The 27183-nt window shown below is 34.8% G+C and overlaps 1 protein-coding gene across 1 annotated transcript in view; it reads right to left on the reverse strand.

Annotated features, from left to right (window-relative positions):
* The window catches only part of Crybg3 (crystallin beta-gamma domain containing 3), a 110117-nt gene that overhangs the window by 31704 nt on the left and 51230 nt on the right, over positions 1–27183 (reverse strand). The window contains exons 7-15 of the mRNA XM_027943246.2: positions 25823–25970; positions 20884–21020; positions 19594–19708; positions 18489–18524; positions 15730–15863; positions 12462–12588; positions 4704–4846; positions 4469–4595; positions 3591–3623 (exon numbers count right to left, since the gene is read on the reverse strand). Coding sequence (XP_027799047.2) covers positions 3591–3623; positions 4469–4595; positions 4704–4846; positions 12462–12588; positions 15730–15863; positions 18489–18524; positions 19594–19708; positions 20884–21020; positions 25823–25970 — 1000 coding nt within the window. The remainder of the gene's footprint in view (positions 1–3590; positions 3624–4468; positions 4596–4703; positions 4847–12461; positions 12589–15729; positions 15864–18488; positions 18525–19593; positions 19709–20883; positions 21021–25822; positions 25971–27183) is intronic.

Raw genomic sequence — 27183 nt, forward strand, 5'->3', positions numbered from 1 at the left:
TACAACAATTTTCATAATAATATTCTGAGGCTGGTCCAAACAGAATATAATTCTACTTACTAATTATTGAATTGTGGTTTCTACTCTTGGTGAAATTCAGTGACAGTGCCTCAGCGAAATTAAGTTCTGGGAAAACTAATATAATCACACAGCAAAACAGATTTCTGCAAAATCTTCATCATAACTAATAAAGAGAAGTATATCATATGTGATAATTGCATAGCAGAAAGATACCTGGATAAATTACTATGGTGTTTTCCTTTCCAGTTGAATGGCAAATACACATACAAAGTGACTCAGATAGGTTGCTTAAAACTCAGGCAAACAGATGAACAACAGATGAGTTGTTTTCAAATGACGCCTATCCCTCTGCACCATGTGAGCATGTCTCAGTCCCTGCCAGCTCCCCACTTCATTTAAGTGTATGGAAGCAAAAACAAGAACATCACAAAACCCAGCCTACCACTGACTGGCAGGGTGTCTTTTCACATATATTGTGGCATTTCTTCCTTAAAACTGTCCTCAGGCAGAAAATATCACCACTTTATGCTGAAGATTTTGCTTTTGCACTGTGTCATTATCACTTATGATACACATGAATAAAATGTGGTATTGTCTAAACTGAAAACTCAAGAACTTAATTTCTAACCAAATACAGATGCTGTGCTCAATTTATTTCACAATATCAGAGCCATCTTTTGATATAATTTTATTATTCCCAAATTAGATTAATTTCTAAGAGAAACTTTCTTCACTGTCTGAATATGACTTTCCCTAAGAATCTGGACCTCCCTCATACACATTAGGAGACTGTTAAACAAACAAAAAAAAAATCTTGTTTCCATTCTTCAATTATATCACACCTATCTTGTATTATGGTGTTATGTATTTCTCATGTCAATTACATAGTCTATCATAATTTTATTTCCCTGAGCACTCACAGAAGACTTTCTTTACTTAAATAGTTCTTCCTATTTTTGGACTTTGGAGTCTACAAAAACTGTCTAGATGCAGTGTAACAAAGAAGAGTTTTTCTCTGTACTGTTCTTAAGTCTTACTGATATTTGCCTAAAACTGCAACTGCCATTTTCCTATTCCCATTCATGACAACAGTAACCATAACTAATACAGATACTGGGATCACGTTAAAATTCAATGAAACTAAGTTATCTAATAGAATAAAACATCCAGTTGTTTTTTTCAGTTAGCATTATGTACAAAAATGAATCAAAGGCTTCAGTATTTTTTAAAAATCCAAAATTTTGATTTTATTTATAGATGAACTTTAAAAATACCTGAGGGACACACGGTATTATTTGGTTGGGTCTATGAGGGCAATTGGTGAGAATTTCTAATAGAACAATGCAACTAAACTAAAATTGAAAAATTAATTCATTTTTATGAGATTTAATCTAGTGAGATTTCTGAAATTCAGGACTTGCTAAGACAAACAACAATATAAAGATAATTCATATTATATTTAAGGTTTGTTTTTTTGGGAGGAAACAAAATAAAATGCCACCTGTTAATAATGAGAACTCTATATAATGATAGTGATGCTATGTATCTTGATTTGATAATTAAATTTAGTGACTGATCTTCAGCCTTAGGTGAAAAACAATCTACTCAATAAAAGGCGGGGTTCTAATAGTATCCCAAATAAAATGTGTCATAATATGTTAACAGAACAAGCAGCAATATTTTTATTATCCTAAGTCTCATGATATATGTTAACCATTAAATACATTTTCTAGTGACTTGAGGTTTTCCTTAAAATCACCATCGTAAAAAAAAAAAAAAAAAAAAAAAAAAAAAAAATCCCTCTCTGAGTAAAACTCTGGAATGTAGCTGCCTTCTTACTCCTCAGACAGGGAAAATAAGTAGCCCCCTGCACACAGCACATGCATGGCCAATGTGCATATTAGAGCTACCTGTGAAGGAGACAAGACTTTCTGGTTAGTGAACAGAAACCATGTGTCAGCCAAGACTTGTCTATTTGGGTTTAGGCAATTATAAATAAGAGAAACACTTGAAAATGTGGCCAAGAGAAAATAATAAGAGCTCTGATACTGAGTAAACAAAAGAAGCTTTGTACATGTGTTACCAAATATGCAGTTATCATCTGCCTTCAGAAACGTGTACTGTATAAGGCAATTACTGAGCTATCTCCAGAAAACACAAAGTGCAGCTGACTTCACTGGGCATTTTCTGCTACTTCCTCTCTTTTCAAGTTTGACCAGAAATACTATAAAGAAAACCTCCCAGCAATGGGCCCCACACAAGGAAGTGCTCTCTCTCTCTCTCTCTCTCTCTCACACACACACACACACACACACACAAACCCGCCACCAAGGAGGGAGAGAAACAGCTTAAAAGAATGAGATTTTTAAACTGTACGTACTTTAAGCTCAGAAAATGTGCAGTTTGAAATGATCCCTGTGTAACTCCCTTATCTACTTGGTTATTTTGATTCATGTGAAAAAAATATTTTAATAATCTACAGTTGGGAGTTTTCAAAAATTCAAAATAAAGATCTGGCAGCAAAAGTCTTTAAATACAACTACTCAATTATATTCAAAAAGGAAATGTTCCCAATAGGCCTGAGCTAATCAGAAAATAACACAAACTAAAAGGACTGTGAGTGAAACACTGTGAAACCACGCTCATCTGAAACATATGAATATTAGCAGGAATATGACAAAACATACGCACCCAGAGGAAAAGCATCATGTAAGGTAGCCAGTGCTATTTAAAACCACTCATTACACCTGGCTTTTGGATAGCAATTTTTCTGAATAGAGGTATTTAAAATGAAACAAAGGAAGCAGTTGCTCATCCCTTCCTTTTATGGCTGTGCTACTTGTCCCGTGATGTGTCTTCCCTTCATGCCCAACTTTGAAAATGTGGCTTTGTTAGTGGAGTCAGGAAACTAGAAAATGTCAATTTTGTTACTTCTGGCTGTGTGTGTGATTAATGGCACTTAAATTCTGAATCTTAGTTTTCTTAACAATAACTGGGATTAACATTGACCTCACAAATTATTAGAAGTATGAAATGGGCACGATTTCTTGCCCACAACAGATAATAAACATGAGGCTCCAGAGTATTACACAATCCACTTCAAACCACAAACACACCAGAAATGACCAAGTAGGGTTTCAGCTTCATGAGTGCTTTAGAGCAGCATTTGATGTAGGCATTAGAAATCCAGGGAACTGATAAGCATGTTAAGACAAAGACTGCTCCATGCTGTTTGCTCCTCCAGAGACAGAATAATACACTGTCCTGAAAAAGATGGTGATATGAAGAAAGAATAGGAAGACGGGAAAGAAAGAATGACACATGTTCAAATGACCCTAACCGGGTGAGAGCAGCAGCCCTGAAAAAAAAAAAATAACAATGAAAGATAAGGTGACAAATCTAGGCCCATATGTCCACTAACAAGGACGGGCACTCCCCTGCTTACCAACAATAATATAAATTGTCCTGCCACACAGAAAAGTTATTTGAGAGGAAGATTTGAGGAAAGGGCACAAATGTTCTTGGTAAACAATCTAACAAGTACAAGTCGAGAATATTTTTAAACATACCAAATGCGGAGGCTCATTTATCCCAAGTGGTTCCTGAAAAATACATTAAAACAAAAAGGAAAACTGTAATCAAATAATCTTAGTCATCTTTTTTAATGTTTTGAAAATATCCTTTGAAAAGAAATTTAATGGTCTGATCAATTTACTAGATTCTTTGAACTGGCTATGACCCTCAAATAACCTATGAAATTCTCTGATAACAACTTTAGTATTTATAACTAAGTCATTTTGATTAACATTGTGGCTGGGAGAAAAATGGGCTCCAATGCCCACTAGAAAGAAAGTAAGTCTGAATTTCTGACCACAATCTCATGGGTACTCTTATTATTCTACAGTGTTTGTTATATACAAACTGGCCATAATCATTTACAACTTCATGATTTTGGACACCAGGAATATTTCCTCTTTGTGAAATGCCTTTCTGCCTGGAAAATTTCCTTCCATCCCTTAAGATACTACTCAATATACCTTTCTTGCAGCGAGGTCTCCAACTCCCCTGTGCTGGGAAGCCCCTCCCAGGCTCCCTCCCCACTGCCTACACACTTCATTTTCTCACTAATCACACATAATTAGTTGCTTGTACATCTACATCTCTCCCCTCAGGGACCAGAAAGCCACCAGGGCAGTCTCATTCATCTTTATCTACAGTAATCATCACAATGCCTGACATATTAGAGGCACTACATAAATGCTGCTGAATGAATGATCAAATTACAGAATCATCTCATTCCTGTACTTAACAGCTATATATGGAATCTACAGAAAATCGTATAATGTTTTATTTTCTGCATACATACATACAGAAAATAATTCAACAATTTCACTTTTAAAAAAATTATTCCACATATTCCACTGGAACTTGCCATCTTCATACTCACCAGCTGGATAGGTCTGATTGACATGATTATATTATTTGATCCTCCCCAGTCAAAAAAGCATTTGTATTTCCCTTTCTCTAAAATGTACTGCTCTCCACAGAAGCACTTCTGCTGGTAGGCAACCCATCTAGTGAGGGAAAAGGAAGAAGAGAACAGAGGTGATGTGTAATCAAGCAGCCAACAATTCCAAACACCAAAGACTCTCTCAAGGTTCTCCGGGTAGGAGACCACTTACACTCCGCTTTTGACATGAATGGATCTTGTTTCACTGCCAAAGCCAATTTCTTCCAAGTCAGAAATTTCCTGATTTGTAATGTCAATAAACTTCCCACTTTCTAGGTCAGATTCAAACAGTGTGATGGAAGATTCTATAAAATTCTATAAAGAGGAAGAGGAAAGTTTAAGAAAACATGTACATTTTGTTTTATGGACTGCTACAGCTAAGCACAATTTCACATACTCATGGGATAATATTCCCATAAATAACTTCAGTAAGAATTTTAAAAGGGTCAGGAAACAATTTTATAATTGCTACTCTGATACAGTTTAAAGGGAAAAAAAAATAAGCCTGAATTTACTTCAATCAAAAAAAATATATATAAATGGAAATAGTCAACAACTGGTAAATTGCTAGAATTTATAAGCTAAACTATGTGTTACTAATTGTAAAGCAAACTAAAGTCTCACTTTTGCCTAAAGAATGTAAATCATGTGAGAAAAAAGTGAATATAAACTATACTGTAGACAATGCTGTAGATGGTTTTATGAGTTTACACATAACTAAAGAAACAGATGAAATTTACTTAACAAAAAAATGGCTTATCAAAAAATCGAGATGAAGAAATTTATTAAAAGTTATCATAGATCAATATAATCAAAGTAAATGTATTTTAGAAAAACTCTAAGTCCTAAACAGATAAATCAGTAAAAGACAAACAGTTCACAGAAGAGTAACACAAATATATAATGTCTTAATTTCAATATACAAATGATATAAAAATATCAGATATACAAATGTCTTAATTTCACCAGTAAATTAAAGAAATTCAAATTAAAACATTTAGATACAAATTTTTTAAAATTAAAAGTCTAAAAATTTAATTTTATCAGAGAATATTTCTGTTGGAAATATAACCAACTATTTTAGAAAATAATTTAGAAATCAATTAAAAAAGACTATTAAACTTTCTGAAATTCCTTTTTAATCAAGTTTTCCTAAAGGAAGAAGTGGTATGGTACATATATGCAAAGATGCATTCTTTAAAATAGTGAAAAACTGTGAACAATGTAAATGGACAAAAGATGGTTTGATAAATCTTATTACATTCTTCACTTGATGAAACATTAAATATAAAGAAGAACTGTAGACAAACTAAGTTAAATTATATACATTATTTTATATACATTATTTTTATATACATTATTTTCAAAAAGCCACTATATGAGTATACTACTACCATTCCCATTTCTCAGTTAAGGAAGTGGAATGAATAATTTGCCTGAGGTCTTACGGCTAGCAGGAGCTGAGACTGAATTTCAGTGGAAGTACGTCTGATATAAATGTGAAGATGGAAAGCAGGATAAAAACGCAAACTTGCAAACACTAGTAAGATTAGAAATAAACCCCCCTCAAAAAAAAAAAAAAAGACTAAAACTTTTTTTTTTTCTTTTAAATCATGAGTTACCTTTGGGTACACAGACATTTAAAAATTTTACTCTACATTTTTTTTTTCAAATTTCTATAAAATGTTATCATTTTTTAATTGGAAAAATATAGTATATATTTTTAAAAACCTCTCTCTTCCTATTATTTCATGGTCTGTTAATCAAGTCTAGACCCATAGAAATGTATCAACTTTTGTAAGTTCCAACAATGTCAGTTTTCTCCCTTATAAGTAAAATTCATGAACAAAAGATTTCTAGGTATACATTCATTTTACATGAACAAGTAAAACAGGGTTCAAAAACAACAAGGCATCTATAATGAGTGGAGAAAATACATTTAAAAAAAATCCTCTTGAATGTTCTACTTATCCAGCTTTGAAGGACTTTTAGACTGCTGACCTAGCTGGATCAAATATCACTTGAAACTTTAGGGTAAAAGATAAAGGCTTTTTACTTGAAATTTGTATCATTAAATAACATGTATCCCAAAACTGTGTTCTCAGTTCCTTGAGAGTAAACCTTGGAGAGAACCTGCCACCTTCATTATTTCTAAACAGTTGTTAAAAATATGGGAGCTTGGAGCTGGGGTTGTGGATCAGTGGTACAGAGCTTACCTTGCATGTGTGAGGCACTGAGTTCAATTCTTAGCACCACATAAAAATAAATATTAAATAAAGGCATTTTATCCATCTACAACTAAAAAAAAATATTTAAAAAATATGGGAGCTGGGTGGATCTATGCTTCATCACTACCATGACTCCTGCTTTTATTTAACATTAAGACTATTTTCAAAGCACTTTCACATTTATCTTTTTGAGCTCTCTTACTCCCTGGTTTTATATACATTCACAAACACATACATTCACATGTAAAGGCAATGCCATCTTCCTGATGGGAAAAGGAATAACAACAGCCTGGAGGTGATCTCTCCTAAAATCCCCAGGACAAGCTTCCAACTGACTATGACAAGCCTACCAAATACACCATATCAATAAAACCCACACCCTAGATGCCATACAAACCAACCTAATTATACTGACAAATAAGCCTCCCTCACCTGAGGATCATTTGCTTTTTGCAACCTGAAAGTGTCTTAACAACCTCAAGGTGACTATGGGAAATTGATGTAATAATGATGATGATGGTGATGGCTAAAGGTGGTCCAGTCTGGTCCTGGTAGGAAGCACTACCAACAGTCACCAACAAATCCGACCCAACCGTAAAAGAAAAGTTCTTGGCAGCTCCTAATTATTGGCATCTCTGTTCTCCCACTCAGATGACTCCAAAACCTCCTCATCGCTGCTTCTACAATTACCTGTTCTCTACCTCCTGCTAGGGTTTTAGCAATGGAGAGCAGGAAATGTGTCATGGATCACTGTGTTACACTGGAGTAGAACAGCACAAGGACACAGATGCAGATATATGCCTGTGTGTTGTGTTTGTGCCTTAGCATTCAGAAATATCTGTGTTATACCAGGGTATACTTGACTTCAGCTATGATTTACACACATGTGGTGTGGGTTGTGGGGACTTATGGCAGTGAAGAGAGTGAGCTGGGTAATGAGGTAGAGATACATGCCACATGCAACAATGCAGCCTGGGCTGAGCTGAGCAGAGCAGAGCAGAGCAACTCACTGTCACAAAGTCCACTGACAAATATAAGGCTGGCAGCATTTGGGCTCACAAACAAAAATACTCATATAGTTTGCATGTGTATCCATCTTGAACTGCTTATCATTCCCAGAAGGATATAGGAGTCTCCTAGATGACATAACTCTCCACTTTCCATCTTCTACACTTATTTGTGACTTTTATTTTTTTTTAAACAGTACTAGGGATTGAATCCAGGGGTGCTCTACCACTGAGCTACATCTCTAGCTCTTTTTTAAAAATTTTGAGACAGTGTCTTGCTAAGTTGCTGAGGCTGGCCTCAGTCTCCCAAATTGCTGGGATTATAGGTGTGCATCACCAAGCCCCACTTTCTGCCTTATAGCTTTTGCCTTCCATTTTTTTTTTTCTAAATTCTTTCCCCATCTGAGCAACTCTCCATGTTTTGTCCCTGTCTGCATTTTTCTCTCAAGCCTACCAAATACACCATATCTGATCTAATTGATTAGTTGCCATTAATATGGTATCCTTGCTGTGCACAGCCCTTGGTGTAATTATAAGGCAACAACTAATATTTAACTTTTAAAAAATCATGTGCTCGCAAGGGTCTTATGTCAGCTCTGGGCCCAATCGCCAAGATATAAACCTCCAGGGGTCACAAGTACAAAGCAAAAAAGAAAAAAAGAAAGAAAGAAATGAAAAGTGAATTTTAAAAAAATGTTCTAACTTTCCTTGTTCAGGACATGAGCAGAACAGGCACTCACGGTCATACCCAGGGCAAGCGCAATGAGGTTGCTTGATTACTACCATCACTATTTTTTTAGGAACAGGTAAACAACTTTGAAAATCCCCAGATTATAATGTAATCACTCACTCAAGAAGAATGAATGATAGAGCAGCTTTAAAAACTGTATTCCATTTTATATTACTCTAGTTGGATTGAACCTAGGGCCTTTCACCTGCTAGGTAAATGCTCTACCATAGAGCTAAATCCCCAATGTCTTTGGACAAAGCTTCAACTATAGACTTTCCTGTTATCAAAATAATATTTTTCTCATCCTTTAGCATTTGCAGAGATCCTATTTGGTACAGGGACTAAGAATATATCAAAGATACCAGCTCTGCTCTCATTCCCAACTATGCCTCCATTTTATATTTTTAAAGCACTTGGATAACGTAATAGTTCATCCCTCCCGGATTTATTAGAGAGAACTAATCAGTAGTTGCTTCAGGCTCAGAGATAAGTTGTAAGGATCAGTAATTTGATTGCTTTTAAATTCCACAAACTTCCTCAGCTGAGCTCTTGTGCTATAACCGCCCATGGGCAATGTGATAGAGACACCCATGGAGATCTGGCATATCCATTAGCAAAAGAGAAATCATGGTTCCTGCTGCATACCACCTGGTTTCTGAGATCTGGAAAAAAGGCCCAAAGTCTGAAAATCATAGAAAAAGCAAATATAAAACTTAAGTTAGTACAAAATTGAGAAAAGGCAACCTCACTAAAAAAGTTTTATTGAGAAAGTCAAGAAATAAAAATTTACTAAATCCCTGGAGTCTCAATTCTCCTATATTCCTTCTGGTGCTTTCCATTCTTAAAAAGTAATCCCTTCCAAGTCAATAACATATTTGAATGACTCATCTGGAACTGGGAACATGTTTCTGGTCTTTTTCTCCAAAGTACTCCATGACATAGATCACATTATCCCCAAGGAACATGTCTGTTATTTGACCTTAGAAAATTCACAGTGTTCCATGTACTGGAGCCAGGACATTGAAACTGCATTGCATCATGCAGCTTTTCTACCTGTCCTCTTGTTTATTTTATATTTCTGCAAGTGAGATTGTAAAAGTCATGCTTCATTCTTTCCCATGTTAGAGACATCTGAATTTCTTTATGGGGAAAAGATGCCTCATATCATTTCTGTCTTTTAATTCACTAGGGCTGCCACAATCACAAGGGCTTTTCGTACTCCTTCCCAGGCGGACAGGCATGTTGTTCAGTGAGAGTGCGCTTGCCTAGCATGCAAGAGGCCCTGGATCTGATCCCCAACACTTCAAAAAATAATAATCACAAAAGAGTTCCTTCCCAACTATATGCTACATCTAAGAAAGACACATCTTTCAAACTATAACTTGATAAATTTTCAAAGCATTTTCACTACATAAAAATGATATGTTGTCTAAATAAATATGTTTAGATTATTTAGTACATTTATATTTAAAGTGAACATAAATTTAAATTATAAAAAAGTATTTGAAAATCCTGCAGATATTTTTTATTACATAGGTATATTGGTCTGCAATGTGACCCTTTATTAACAGTTATAAATGAAATGCTAATAAGCCTTTAACTAAAGGAAATTTCCTTTCCCATTGAGGTGCTTTTTAAAATCTAAGCATTTGGAATGATGGAAATGGACAGTATGACAGGGCCTCTAGAGTAGACAGAACTTTACTACAACCACGGCTCTGTGCTTGGACACAGTAACTAATCTCTTACATTCTGCTTCCATATCTGCAAGATGGGAAACGCAAAGACTACTTCAGAGTCTTTGTGACAATTGGTGCAAGTATTTAAGTAAAGCCATTAAAAAGTAACTGACAAATACTAGGATTATTGTGATGACATCTTTAATTATAAGGTAACAATTAATATCTTAACTTTTAAAAAATCTAATAGAGAACAAAAAGAAGGTTTTGGAGGAAGGACATTTTCATTTATTTATATTAAAACTGTGTAATCCTTTCCGTATATGCGCAAAACCTCTGTGCATAGCAGAAATTAACATGCTTTTTAATGCTGATTTTTCTAATGTATATTACCATGGACCTTGTCTAAATCAAGTATATCTTCATTATTTAACTACATAGTTAACACTATTTCTTTCTTTTCTCACTTCCAACCAATGACTTGGGGTTCTGGTTTGTTTGGTTTTGGTTGCTTTACTCATAAGCCCTCTATATTGCTAAAAATTTATATCATCAGTAATGTTCCCACCCAGCTCTTTTTTTAAATAAGTGGAGAACATTTTTAGTATTATGCAATACTAATATGATGATTTGAATCATGGCCCATAGTTTCTTAAAAAGCAAGAAGTTTCTGTCTTATTTTGTCTTGCTCACCTTTTAGTTGTCAGGTAGAACGTGGATGAGTGGAGAAAAACTGTGGCCCTTGTATGTTAGACTTGTACACCATGCTATTGCTTATTGCTCATGCTATCCCAGAACTCAACCTCCAGTGGACTATCCTATACTTCTTTCAGGTTCAACTTGTTTCTGACTCACTTTCTTACTGAGAAGGATCATTTATGGGGGGAAAAAATGCTCCCTTGTTCCCTGGGCTGCTTCTTTCCTTCCAGTTTCTCCTGCTTAACAAGGTGTAAATGGGCTGCTGTTACCTCCAACAGACGGAAACCTGAAGGGCCAGAGGACACAATCCCTGCATTGATCTTAAGTCTACATGAACCCAGTGATCACCTTTCACTTCACTATCAAATCCCTCAGGGAGAAAATTGTTCTCCAAAGAATATTCCAGATTCACACTCACCAGACCTAAATTCTACCAGTGGCTCATTGTCAACTCAAGAAAAATAATCTGTATCCTTCAACATGGTACTACATTTTTCATTAACCGGCTCTGGGTTCATCTTCCCAAAGTTCTCCCTAATATTCTAACTCAACTGCATTTCCCCAAACATACCACAGTTTTACTTACATGAGGGTTTCTCAACCTCAGCACTATTAATATTTCAGGACTTGTGATTCTTTTCTTTTAGGAACTGTTCTTCACATAGTAGAGGTGTAGCAGGATCCTTAGTTTCTACCAACCAGATGTTAGCAGCACCCAAACCCCCAGGCACAACAACCTAAAATGTCTCTACAGACATTGCCAAATGCCCTCCATGAGCTAACATCACCCCAGCTGAGAACCAGTGCTTTACAACCTTGACTTTATACATTAAAAGTATTAGTCTCTTTCTAAATAGGACCTATCCTAGCCTTACCCTGTCATGGAAATTCTCCACTTGGGCAACTCATGTGTGTGTGTGTGTGTGTGTGTGTGTGTGTGTGTGTGTGTGTGTGTTACTGGGGATTGAATCCAGGGGTGCTATACCAAGCTACATCTCCAACCCTTTTTAATTTTGAGACAAGGTCTTGCTAAGTTGCCAGGCCAGCCTTGAGGGATCTTCCTGCCTAAAGTCTCTAGAGTCACTGGGATTATAGGTATGCACCACCATGCCCCGCAGATAAATGTACATGAATTTCAGCTCAGTCATCATGTTTTCCATGCTGCCCTCTCTACTCTTAAGTGGAAATAACTGAACAAATAACCTTTTCCTGAGTACCTTGAGTACATCATTCCATCACAGGCAAATAGTATCAAATATTTATGTAAGTGCTACCTTCCCTACCAGACTGCCACTCTGGGATAACAGGACTGAGTCTCTGTCCACTATATGTCCAGCATCTAGCATAATACATCTACAAAGTAAGGGCTCCAGAAAATAATTACAGAATTAGTGGATGGAAAGTAAAAAATAAATACTCTATAATCACTATGGCAGTTAAAAAAAAATAAGCTAGTCACTTTCAGTTCAGTTTCATGCTCCTAGCTGCTGGATACATTTTATAATCTCATGTTTTATCAGCGGTCATGTCTAATATTCATGAAAAGAGAAAACAGGTAGAAAGTTTAAATTAAGGAGGCAAACTCACAGCTTGTAAGTACCGGAAAGATAATATGGGACCACCTAATGCCCCCAAAGCATTAGTATCTTCAAAGTGTCCTTCTTCAAGCAGAAATTGCTGGCCTTTAAAATGTTCTTTAGCATAGGCGACCCACCTAGAAATACAGAGGACGATCAACTGAGCCATTAATAAAACTAGTCGAGAAAGCAAAAGAGAGAAACTCATGATAAAGCAAATAGGTGTTCATCTCCATATTCTAAAAAAAAAAAAAAAAAAACCGACACATCTGCTTTGTTTCCATTTACAAAGACAAATGGTGAACGCTTCATAGATCAAAAATTTTTATAGTTTGGAGGCTTTTCCCAACGAAAGGTTAATTGTAGAACTACAACAGAGCAAGCTTATTAAATTTTTGTGGCATGACTTTTTACCACATCTCAACATGCTTAGAGAATACTTTGCCAAGTAAAAATTATAGAAGGCACACACAGCTGACAAGAAAAGTTACAAACTCACATTGAGATTCAAAGATAATCATTCTTATTTTACTGAGTAAGCCCTTCTGAACCACAGAATGACTACTGTATTACACATATACTCAGGGTTTCAGTCAAAGGACCTCTCACCAGGCCGTAGATCAAAAACACAATACAGAAGGGTTTATTAAAGAAGAACTGGGCAATGCAACTGAGCTGGAGAACACCAGGAGTGCTGGTGCCCTACATGTATACCAAAACTTCTGTAAATACTTACGGGTGGAAACTGTTGATCCCATCATTTTATCAGAGATTATGGTGGAAACAGGAAGCACTGTGGCTGAGTACTTTCCAGGTACTTTCCTGACTTCTAATCTAAAAGTATCAGTACAGGACACTGAGAAGCTTCTCCATGAAACTTATCTTTTTATTGGGTAATCCACATTATACAGTCTGGGCATCAATGGTTCGTGAAACATGAAGATCTGCTTAAATCAGACTTTAAATGATCTATACAATTAGAGAAGGACCCTCCAAGTAGGCAGATTCTAAGGATGACTATTCTAAGCTTTGGAGACTTTTGAATTCAGAAGCTTATCAAAAGAAAGCACAGGAGGATTGCCTACCATTGTTTTTCTTTTCTCCCTGCCCCCCCAAATTGTTTTCATAAGACACTCTATAATAGTGTCCATTCAGCAATAATTAATCTCTTCTTGCTCTCTGTATGTATACGTATGGTGTGGTACAGAGGAGGGGGTTCACATGAATTAGAATAAACTTATAACTTATATTAAACTACTTAAAACACCTTAGTATATTAATAGTATGTAGAGAGACTAATATTATTGTATTCTTAAACTATCCTGTAATAACAAAATTTCACAGAAAACTTACAAATTCTAAATTCCTTTTATAATAATGTGGCTATTCAAAACATGTTTTTAATCATACCAGAATGAGAAAAAAAAGTGTATGAGGTATAGAAGACTTTAATGTTAAAGGATAGATGAAGTTTAATAAATCTATTACATAATGAGAGTGCAGAAAGCTTCTGCCTAGTTTTAATAACAGATTGTTGTGATTAAAATTCCATTCTATTTAAATGTCTACTTGGGATATCTAACTATGAATATTATCTGAGAAAAAGTAAGAATGTCAGTCTCACCAGATCACCAGGTGAACTGGTGTCCACCTGAAATTCTAGCTATCAGAGGACTGAGGTAGAAGAATTTCAAATCTGAGGCCAGTCTGGGCAACTTAGTAAGACCCTGATTCAAAATAAAACAAAAAGGGCCAGGGATATAGTTACCACAAGGATGGATCTATCATATGCAAAGCTTTGGGTTTAATCTCCAATACTTAAAAAAAAAAAAAAAGAACATCAGTGTTACTTTCCCTAGATCTCTCAAGATGGGATAGGGATAAAGAAGAGTCTATAATATCTACACATAAACTAAACAGCTAACAAACAGCAAACAATGGCGAAAACAAATGAAGCCAGATGGCCATTTTTAAGTGGGAACATCACATTTTTCTCCTGCAAGTGCCATATAAAAATGGAAGTGTGTATGCTATATAGAGCCATACTTTCTTGAGATTGTTCTTATTAAACCGTTGTAAGAAAACTTAGAGAATAACACTGTTCATCACACCAAATTTTAGCAGATAATATTCTGTAAAGCAGAATAAAGCAGAAAACTAGTTTTAAGTCTGCCTAGTTAATGGAGAAAACATTTAGATTCCAAAGACAGGAAGAGGCAAAAATATTTTAGAGCAGGATTAATAAGAAGCAGATGTGTTCACAAACCAAAGGCTACAGAGAAATACAACATAGAAATATGTATTTAGCCAAACTGTATCTGTTCTTTTCAGTCCCAAGCACTTTTTGAAATTTAAAGATAAGTAATTAAATAACTACCAACTTGTCAGAGCAATTATCAATATGACCCATATATCTAGTATGTTAAGGTCTCTGACATTTTCATTTTGGCTGGTATGGCCATCACTTAATTTGTTGTCATAAATTGTAAAATCTAAGCCCTTATATGTTAAACACTCAAGTGCCCTTAGATAAGCTATTTAATGCCTGTGAATAAAAATATTTTAGTAGCATCATTTGCTAGAAGAGGATAAACAAGTTATATGATATTACAGCAAATATTAAGAGACACTAATGCTTAACATTCAAATGAACCAATATTCAAAATAACCAATGTTTTGCTAGAGACAAGAGAATGTTTCTAAGGGATTCTGGCACTGGGTTGACAACAGTAAATAAGCTTTGTGGGGAGTTTCTTCTTTATGGTTTTACCTTTATGCATGTACATGTATTTATACCCAGGTGTTCTTTAAGAATTTCCTTAAAAACAGTTCAGAGACGAGGGCCATCAGTGTAAAAAACTCTCAGCTTTACAAATACACAACCCAAGCTATTTCTTTAATGAGAGGGGGTTCACTGGCAAAGTCAACACATCAGTCTACAAACATCAACACACCACTAGAACAGAAGATAAGACTGGGTTCTCACTCATGTTCATTACCAGTGAGAAGATAACTTAGTTTACAACTCTTTTATCTTCTATGCTGTGTCTAGAAATGTTAAGCGGTGACGTTTTACATTAAATGTAGAAAATATCTTCTATCTCAAAATCTTTAATACCAACATAGAAAACCATTAGTAAGTATTGTTGTTACTTTGCATACTACAGAAAGGATGTATATTTTTAGAATAAGGCTGGCTGTGTTTGCCCTGTTGAGCACTTATTATGTAGACTTCAAAAGAAGGATACTAAGTCAAATATTGAAAAGATGACACTCACACTCCACCAATGACACGAATTGATCCAATTCCTTGAAAGTCCCCATCATTTTTTAAAAAATTAGGGACGGAATCGATATGTTCACTAAAGTCTTTGGCCTGTCCATGGAAGTGAGGTTTTTCATAAATAATGACCTGAAAAACAAAAAAATTATTTACCATGATCATACTTTAGAAAATGTGTATATATATATATATATATAATGTAAATAAGGACTGCTTTTTTTTTATTAATAGTCTTATAACACAGCAGTGTCTGATACTCACATGAAATGTTATTCCTTATCATCATAAAGGTAAAACATGTTAACAATATATCTCTCTCATATTAATATACCTGGACTTGATTATATTATTCTGTTTACCCAAATTCTTGGATCATTTCATACACTGTCTTATAACTGATAAAACTGTCTTATAACTCATCCTTCATTTTTTTTCATCCTTATACATTCACTCCTGTGTTTTGAATTTTATATTGACCTAGCTTCATATTTAAATATGAATTTAAGTATAGAATTTCATATTTAAATATACTTCATATTTAAGTTAGAATTTTTCCTATAGGAAATAAAACTCTGGAGTTTCCAGTGTATAGCAATAAATTACTGAATTCAGAAAACATATTTCATTTCTTATAAAACTTAACTGCTTCTATCGTCATTAATATTTGTTGAAAAGAAATATTTAAATATTTTTAAGTTCAAAATTTCTAGAAATAAATGATTAAAAATTATGGACTTTTTGAATTGGATATTCGATTCAAATTTGGGAGTAGTGGGACAAGTACAGTAGAAAAACAAATTTATAATATTTCATTTGTATCAAATTTGGCCTGATACAGTATCTATTTTTCTATTTTAACTCCTCAAGTACCAGTTATCCTAATTATGTTAAAATAATAACAGTGGTTCTAGCATTAATCTGTCCACACTTTATCACTGACTCCTATTTATGGTCAATGGGACAATTTGTGCACAGCTACCAACCCAAGATCATAGCTAAAAAGACCTAATACTGAAATATACTAAACAAAAATGTTACATTTTCCTTATTTCTAAATGCTAATAACATTATATAGACTATATATATATATATATATATATATATATATATACACACACATATATATAAATGGCTCTATTTTGCACGTTAGATTTTTATAGAAAGGTCTATTGGAAGTGATATATTTGCTTGCTTGTTTTGTGGTACTTGGGATCAAATCCAGGGCTTCCTATATACTAGACAAGTGTTATACCACTGCCCCAAGTCCTTTTTCAAAATTTTATTTTGACACAGGGTCTTGCTAAGTTGCAGAGGTTTGTTATTGAACTTGAGATCCTTCTGCCTTAGCCTCCTGAGTAGGTGTGATTATAGGCATGTGCCACTGGGATATAACATGTAACATGTGATGACAATATTCAAGCCAAATAAAAAGCAGTAATTCTTTAATGAGTAAGGTACTGTGACATTATCAATGTTATCTAAGAGCTTGCAAACTGTGATTATTTATGATGATCAATCCAGTCATTTATGCTTACAACCTGTAAAACTGCAAAGCCCAAGGAAGACTCAGCCTATCAGATTTGTCATGTCACCAGGTAGGAGATTCATATGAGTCACTCAGTGTTACAGCTAAATGTACATTTATTAGATTAGTAGTTTGCAATTTTCACGGCATTTTCAAATCATCTGGGACTCTGAAAATTTTTGACCACATACCAATTCAAAAGTCTAAAAGTGAAACCCAGGCATAAATATTTTTTTTAAAACTCAGATATATAAAATTGCAACATGTAGAGTCAATGTGCATTAGATATAAAGAAGTTTTTAAAGTCTTCATATATGTTATTGAGAAATGGTAGTCAATTCCACAAATTAGGAAGTCCAGAAATGGTAGGGTTGGAGGAATTGTGCCTTGTTTCCAAGGACAGGAGAAGGATGAATGAACTCCTATTTCCATGCCTGCCTCTGCTACAGATACTACAACTTACCTATAAGGAGGGGTGTTTGCATATTTGATCACTGCACTAAGTTTCTTTCTCTCTCCTTATATACATTTTGTAACCCTGTCTCCTTTTTCCCCTCATATGTGTTTAATCCTAGCACCCCTGCCTCCAGTTTTCATTGTCTCTATTCCTCCTTTCAGGTATTTATACTTACAAACTGATGATTATGTGATAAGAGCTATGTATACCTCCTTCTCATCAGTCTTGATCTCCGCATCATCCTCAAATACATGCTAACTATTTCCATTTAAGTATATACTCACCTCCCTAACAAAAACCAGACCAATCACCTTGACATCAGTAGATACTTGATGGGTTTGAGCTCCAACTTTGCATACTGATTCCACTCCTCATTCACAGCCATGCATGAGCAGTCTGTATAGTCACTTCCCACCTCCTCAACATCACTTATTATCATATGTTCTGGGAACTGTTTCATTCTAGTAATTTCAAATACTTAAAGATTAATACTCAGAGGCCGGGTGCCATGGCACACGCTGGTAATCACAGCGGCTAGGGAGGCTGAGACAAGAGGATCTTGAGTTCAAAGCCAGCCTCATCAAAAGCAAGGTGCTAAGCAACTCAGTGAGACCCTGTCTCTAAATAAAGTACAAAAAAGTAGGGCTGGGGATATGGCTCAGTGGTTGAGTGTCCCTGCATTCAATCCCGGTACCCACTCCCCAAAAGAAAAAAAAAAAAGATTAGTATTCAGTATTTGGGGCCTACCGCAAAAGTCATTTTCAACACTTACCTTTAAGTTCATAGGCATTTCCACTTTCAGTCCACCCTAAAGATAACAAGATACTCTTATTTAGTATTAGGTATGCAGATATTAAAATTTCTCAAAATATCTAAGTGACATATGTAGGTTATATAAAATCTAACTTGGTAAAACTACATAGCAAATTTAAGTTCATTTAAGTACTACTCTGTAGTAGTCAAAACAGTCTCCGATTGCTCTACAATTTTAAAAGATTCCAAATTATAACTACAAGGAAGACAATTGAGGTTTAGTCCTTGAGCACACATGAGCAATTAAGATTGAATCCCTGCTCAGAATGTCCCAAACAGAAAGTTGAATTGCTAGTAGATTTAGCAGTCATATTTGGCAGAGTAGATTTCTAAACCAAATATCCAAATGTTTACCCTACAATTAATTGAGCTTTCTAAATAAGAGCATTGAGCTATCCACACTTAACCCTTCCAGGTTCTACCAACACTTTCTAATCACACTTGATGTCTTCATGATGCCAAAATTGTACAGCAGAAAAAGTAAACCCTTCCTCACAAAACCCTAATTCTGTAATTTCTTGTTTCAAAATGCTACTTCACATTGTGATATTTCTTAAAATTTCTTAATATTCACAGTATTCTAAAAAAGGCACAGAAGAACTAAAAATGTTCTATTACACAGTCAACATTTAGTTGAATAGTTTTCTCCTCAAAAAACAAAAGTTTGCAACAGAAAGAAATAAATACTACAGATATTTTATTATCTTTAAGAAAGTAAACATTGACAGAACTATATATACATTTATTATTAATGCTGAGCTTACCATTCATTACAGAAGTAGAAGAATGTAATTTACTACAACCAATTTTCTAAGGAGTATCAAGAAAAGAAACTCACAAAAAATACTTATATAGGAAACTTGCAGGTATTGTGATACTTGTGGCACAACACAAGGTAAATTCAGACCTCTCTACGATATAAACAGAAAAACAATATGCAGTATGCGAATTCAGTAGTACACATATTCATGTCATATTGAGATATATGAGTAATCATCATAGCTATTTAATTTTGGATTCATGAGTATTTGAGGAAAGGAGCACTTCTTTCTAAATTTGCTTACCATTTGAAGTGGAAGCAATGATTTCATTTCTGTTGCAGAAATCTCAAAGAGCCCATGATCTTCCTCCAACACTGTAGCTTGACCTTTAAAATTAATATCTGGGTAGGCAAGCCACCTAAACAAGAAGTGAATGATTGGTTAAAGTATAATAGTAATAATTTCATCTGAATCTGTAACAGTAAAATGGCTTGCCCAAAACAAAACAAAAAAATCCTCCGTCACAGAATTACACAAGTAAAACACACCCTAAGTGACTGGCCAGACTGCACATAGTGTTAACATGTTATGAAAAACTCACATCCTTCTAGCCTCTAAGTCTAATGTTTTCCAAGTTTTACTTTTCTTAGAATTTTCTAATACTCAAAGCCCGTGCACTTTTAACTCAAGAAGACTATAACTGAAAAGTCATAATCATTCCCGTATATCCATTCTTTTTCAAACTAGGACAATCAGAGGAAGGGGTTCACTAAGCATTTTACATTTTGACTTGCAATTTTAGAATCAGTATCAGTTCTACTAGCTGCCATAGAAATAGTATTTGAAATAAGATTCTGAAAAGATGCATCTATCTCCTAGCCAAGCTTGATAATTATAGATCCTTCCAAAGCACTGGACTAATTACTAGGTCTGCCCAAGAGTTTTAATTCATGGTTGGAGGAAACAAAGAAAGATGTCCTATACTGACCCCAAAATTGTATACCAACTGTTATCAGAGCAGACAAAAATAATGGGAGACAGAAGAGGAATCCATGCTGCGCTAGGCATGAACTGGTTTTTGTGACAGGAGCCAATCAGGAACTAAACAATGACTGAGCTGAGATGCATGGTCCTACAGATACCTTTAGAAACCCAGAGGCCTAGAACCAAATCTATCCTCAGCATCTAGTAGCCTTGGAAAAGCATTTACCTAAAATGTGAGGGCAATACCATCTGCCTTTCAGGAAAAGAGGGGTGATAAACAACACAGTGCCTCCCTGTTGTCAGGAATTAGCACCTAAGAAACCCCAGACTTCTAGACCAGGGACATGTTTTTATTTTTCAGCCTCAAAATGTGGGAGACAAAGGATCCATCCACCAAGAACTATGTCTAAGGATTCTATACATAAAAGCCTTAATTGGATCCACAGAAAGATTGAATATGTTTTAAAACCTGCATTTGTCTTTCCAGGAGCATAAATAAAGTAAATTAACTAAAACTTCAGAAATTTATATGTCACCTACTAAAATATAAAACAAAAAATTAACTTTGGTGGCCATCAGTCATTATAATAAAGAGGAACTGATACATACACTCCCGAATTCACAGTGAAAGACACAGATTTGGGGATACTCAGTTCTTCTAAATTGGGGACTGCTCGCTGTATGTAGATAGGGCAATAAGCTGAGTCAGACTGTGGGCAAAGTTCTATCTCTGGAATGCTGCAATCCTGAAAAACAGTAAATAAGTAATTTTACTTTGAAATCATCTAAAGACACACAGGCTAGCATTCTCAAACCCCCTGGACATTGTTATAATTATTCTCATTGTTCAGCTGAATTTCTTCACAAAAAAACGTAAAGGAAATATTTTTGCTCCTTAATTACTTTCTACATGAATTTTTCTGAAGAATCATGTTAATAACCAGAAAATGATCAAATTTATGGAAAAACTATTGTACCAGTTTTTTCTGCTTTGTTTTTTAAACACTTGTTCCATTAAGTAATGCTCAGAGTTACTAAAGGCTTTGAGTGCCAAAGGTCTGTAAGCCTTCCTTCTTAGAAGCATAACAAAGCCATAAGGGAGGAAGGGAGTTAAATAAAAGTTGATCTCATGGGGGACATAAAAAATAAAGAATAGAGAGGCACTACGCCTTCAGAGTGTTTATCTAATTTACACTGACAAAAGAAGTCGGAATTAGAGGTGAGGGGAAAGGAAATCTGTTTTCCTACTTGTGGAACCTTTTTTTTTTTTAGTGTAAACTGGCATGATAAAGAAAGGCTTAAGAAACTTAAGAAATTTGATGCTACACTGGATCAGTCATAAGAATTAGGTACCCACTGTTAACATGTTCCTTCAGATCTTCTCTTTAAAGTTACACTCCCATATATCTCCTTATCTAATCCCATTGCCATGGTCCACTCTTCAATAATGCCCCCCTCCCCCCCACCCCCCACTCCCGGCTTCCAATCACAACCACCAATCAAGTAGAAGCTACTCTTAATGTAGCTTGGATTGTGAGAACACCACTTTCTACATTTAGCACCTTGGGTGAAGATGCAATCACACTCAGTCCACACTTCGGTTCACTGTTCCATAGCACCATGACCCCACTCACACCCCACAGCTCTGCAGTCAGGCTAGCCTTACTAGGCCTTTGTAAACTCTGAAGATGCTTCCCTCATCTTAGCTAAAGAGACAACTCTCTGCATTATTTATAAAAATCTCTCATAACAGTCAACTCATAACTCAAAAGAGAGATCTCATTCTTCTTTAGGGAAGTAATATCACAATTATTTCCCCCCTTCTCCAAAATTACAGATAACCTTCTGTCTGAACACACAATCTATCTCATTACGCATGAGTGTGTAATTATACAACTCAGGTTGCAGGAGCAGAATTCTTACCTAGGAAAATGTGAAATTCAAATGAATACACTTTACTAAAATAGGTAACTGCAGTAACAGAGGTGGTATATATTAAAGACTGAAACTATGTGTTTTGCAATTTTGTAATTCTTTAACCTTTCCCCAAACTGAGTTTTGATCATTCTCATTAAAATGTGAAATAATTTAGATTGTTACATGTAATATTAAAGTACTTTTCAGTGTTCATATAGAAGACATTTAGAACCATATTAGGGAATTTAGTATCTCAAACTCAAATTTTATTAGTTAAAATACAATGTCACAATTATCCTTTCAAAGTGAAGCTGTTTAGTTCAAAAAAGGTGAATATAAACATTAAAATAATAAAAGCTACAATTGTTATGTATTATTATTAAGCCCTACAAACTGTTCTACTTTTCTTAAAAAATACATAAAGGCAAGAATATTTATTCGTCTCAATTCAGAAAATTAGTTTCAAAATTTAACATATTAAAGAAGCATAACCTAGAATCTCCTTTGAAATATAAAAGATTTCCTTCTAAATTTTCATTTCAAAAATAGCCAGAAATGTCCAGAACAGTCAACTGTCAATCTTCAATAGTCTTTTGTATGCTATTCATAATAGAGTTCTAGTAACATTATTTCAAATGCTGCTTATTAATGTTCCTCCAGGGATCTGAGGTACAGTAACAGAATACATAACTAAGTGTCTCACACAAACAAGTTTCCTCTGCATTGTGTTATACAAACAATGTTTGGGTGGTGTACTTCAAAAGGGAAAAAGCAAAGAGGAATTCTTGTCTACAACACAGAAGGAAACAGCACAGCAGCAAAAACATAAAAGTGAATATAAACAAAAATAAGAAGGCATATGTTCTCAGCTATCTTTATTAGAAGCCCAATTTTTGCTCCAGTTGATTGAAAAAGATTTCACTATGTTCTGTATTCTACAGTAGCTATTCACAGAAATAGCATCTTTTGGAAGAGCTATTATAATCCTTGATGGACAAAGGCAGTCAAACACTAGCAACTGAAGGGTACTTTATAGTAATCTAGCGACAATTAATAGCTTACTCTAACAGTTTACTGGCTTCCTCCTGGACATTTCTAACTGTACTATACTTTGCAAGTGTATCCTGGTAAACTCTGTGAGCTTAGACTATTACAATAATTAGTAGAAACAGAAACAAGGTTATAAAAGAGAAATAGAGTGGGAATGTATGTTTGTTAACGAAAACAGTATGAAAATCTACTTGTTTCTATTTTCTATGAGCTGCCTCAGTCCCTGATCTAACAACGGATCTCTCTCTTGTAGATGCATTAATGAAGTGTGCACAAACTAAGTAACTTCTGGCCATAAGAAAAATGCCATACCATTAAAAAGAATATTAAATGCACAGTAAACATAGTAATTTGCAATACTCATTTATTCTAATTTGAGAAAGTTAAGCACCTGAGTCAAAATTTGCTGCACTGCTACCCCCACTCTCAATTATTCTCACAAAGATAAGCCCTGAGTATACAAAATATACAAATTGCTGAAGACTAAGGGTATCTGGTGTATCTGTTCTCAGTTGAGTGAAGACACTGTGAAAGCATCATCTTTAATCCATTATTCCCCATAGTCCCATATATTGGTCACTTATGGAAACTTAAAACTGAGCAGTTTTTTAAGTGTCCTATAAAATTTTGTGTCCCATATACAGGATAATACCACATAAAGGGTTAAATGACATTAAAGTTTTGACTACTACTAATACCAAACCAACTTTAAGGTAATTAAACAATATAAAGTTGGCATAGGCCTCCATGAATCTGGCACGGCAACAGCCACCATGAAAATGAAGCTATCCACAGGCAGAATCTTGACAAGATTAGAGAAAAAGGGAACAGCTTAATGTCTGATGCTTACTTCATAAAATGTTTAGAACAATGTGAGTGCTTTCTCTGTTCAAAGAGTATTTTCTTTCCTCATCTAAAGTTATGAGCCAATCAAGACATTAGCATTGCAACTAAAAATCCAAAAATTTTAGTTCTAAAACTAACAACAATGGAAGGAGGGGAAAAAATGAAAGCAAATGGTGGATGTGTAAATATTCATTCAAATATCTAAGATCAACAAACTGATCTGTTCCATTTTATTCGTTTGATTTCACGGGGGTTTTGAGGGTGGCTGAATGCCTCATTTCATTCACTTTTGCCCCTAAGCTTTACATGGTGTCTGATATTCTCAAGGAAAGCATAAAACTATAAATAATACAAATCCCCAAAGATTCCACCTACAAACTAATTATTCATTTCAAGGAATTTCTAGTGAGTTAGCTAAATTAAGTGAGCATTCAGATGCTCTTTGCAGAACTGAACTGGTCACTTGGATCCTTCCATCCAAGTGGACACTTCCCTCTCTGCCTTAGCCATTTTAATCTCCTTGAGTACCACCAGGCCACCAATGCTCACCTCTTCATCTGGACAAAAGTGGCTCTACCAGGAGCTCCCTTACATCTCCCATACTGCCTAACTCCTGTTTGATCTTTTCTAAATTTAGATCAGGTGCTACCTCCTCCAGGGGAGATGCCTCTTCCCAAAAGGTGAGGTACTTCTTCCTGGTGTACCCTCAGGGCCCTGCAGAGCACTTCCTGAGTTACATGGTCATGTGATTCAGCAGCTTCTCCCCAGACTTTAAGCAACATGAAATAAGGGACTATATCTCACTTGCATTTCTATTCCCAGAACCCCAAATGGTATTAGATCCAAAAGCAGACACAAATATTTGTCAGACACACATTGGTGTAGTTCTGATTCATTCAAATATACGCAGACACACCTTATGGTAAGTTGAGTTTTTCTATGTGCCAGCTTTAGTTTTTTCACATATTTTTTCTGCAACTATCAACAGTTTAATAACTTAAGCAAATCATAGCAGGATTCACTTCAATTTCTATTTTGAAGTATATAAATGATTTCTGGAAAACATATATACCCATGATGACTGTCACATGAATAACTGCACTACCTCATATATGACGTTACTGCTGAAGGAAAAGTTTTAAATATGTGAGAGGATATTCTGTCCTTATATGACATCTTCCCTTATCACTAATTAACCCTTCCTCTAATCTATCATTGAATGTCTCACAAAATGTTTAATTACCTTGGAAGACCTTCCTCATCTTCATTAATCTAGACAGAAAAAAAAAAAAAAAACGCCTTTTGCTTCCTCTCCTCATCTCTCCTTTTCTGATGTATCCTAACACATACACAAACATGAATGCACACATATGGCCATACTTAGTAGTAGCAGAATATATTATAAAGAGATACATTTGAAAATATTGGCTTTTCCCCTAAAAATTCCTAGATAATATAGTCCTAATGTTATATATAAATATGCACACATGTGTATGGGTATGCATGAACACAGTACATGTACCACTTTAATAGCCAGAATACAGTTAAAATTTTACGTTTTCATTCACTTCAATGGTTTATATATGTAAATTCAAAAATTATCAATATGATAATAAAGATTAATAAAGTTAGAACAAATATTAGTAACTATACTTAAGTACTGCTAGGCCACAACATAGTTTTACTATGTGATAAATGAAATAAAAAAATAAGGGAAAATCTACAGCTTTGTTACCTTTAAGACACGTTTGATAGAACCCAATACAAATTTTCTTTGTGGATGTTTTCTGTTCTGAAGAATCCAGTCACGATTTAACACCGTTTCCCCTTCTTCTAACACACATTTCTGACCTTGGAAATGTGGTTTCTCATATAATAGCCAGCTAAACAAATATGAACACAGTGATGAGTTATATCTAATCTTATAAGTAATGATGCATATGACAAATAATAATAAGTAACAGATCATTTTATCTACTTATAGTTTTTTTAAACTGGCCTCTTCCTACTATTAGAATATAAGACTCTTTTTTTAAAAATAAAATATCTTAACTTAATTATTGACAAGTAGTATAAGAAAGAAGTGTACACCCTTGGAAATAAAGATACTGAACACCATACCACACAGTATATGTCTGTCTATATTTATGTACCCATGTACTTCATTATATACACAAAGCTATACATTCATATCAGAAATAATTTATATACAATGGAATTATTTAGCATTAAGAGAGAATAAAATCATGGCATTTGCAGGTAAATGGATGGAGTTGGAGAATATGATGCTAAGTGAAGTTAGCCAATCCCAAAAAGCTAAATGCTAAATGTTTTCTCTGAAATAAAGATGCTGATTCAAAATGGGTTTGGGGTGGGAAGTATGGGTGGATTAGATGAACTTTAGATAGAGCAAAGGGGGGGTGGGGAGGGGAGGGGACATGGGGGTAGAAAAGACAGTGGAATGAGATGGACATCATTACCCTAAGTACATGTATGAAGACATGAATGGTGTGATTCTACTCTGTGTACAACCAGAGATATGAAAAATTTGCACTCTATATGTGTGATATGAATTGTAATGAATTCTGCTGTCATATATAATTTAAAAAATTTAAAAAATAAAAAGAAAAGATAATTTAACAATTTCAAGTTACATTTCTAGTCTAATTTTTCTTTTGATGGATAATCACGAGATGGGTTACATTTTGTTAAGTAAAGACAACAATACACTATACTTCTTAAAACATGAATACCAACCCAAACTCTGGACAAAGAAATTCTGACTCCAGCATGTCTATGGGACATGGTTCATAATAACAAATTGAGGTTTTCCACCAGTTTTGGACCATATAAGGAATTCCTCACTTCTTGAGCATTTCAGCTATACTAATAACTCTAACTATGTGACCTTCGCATTCCTTAGCATCCCACAAATTCTGAACTCATTTTCAAAACTCTGCTTCATTCGACTGAAGCATTCAACTCACTGTGCCAATTCTATCCTACTAATACTCCCAATACTGTATTAAGTATTGGTGACTGCTGGCTTTAAGTACTAAAAGCACCCTGTATTTTCTGCCATAGCAAATAAATAGA

This window comes from Marmota flaviventris, chromosome 8 (assembly GCF_047511675.1).
Source record: "Marmota flaviventris isolate mMarFla1 chromosome 8, mMarFla1.hap1, whole genome shotgun sequence".
Lineage (NCBI taxonomy): Eukaryota > Metazoa > Chordata > Mammalia > Rodentia > Sciuridae > Marmota > Marmota flaviventris.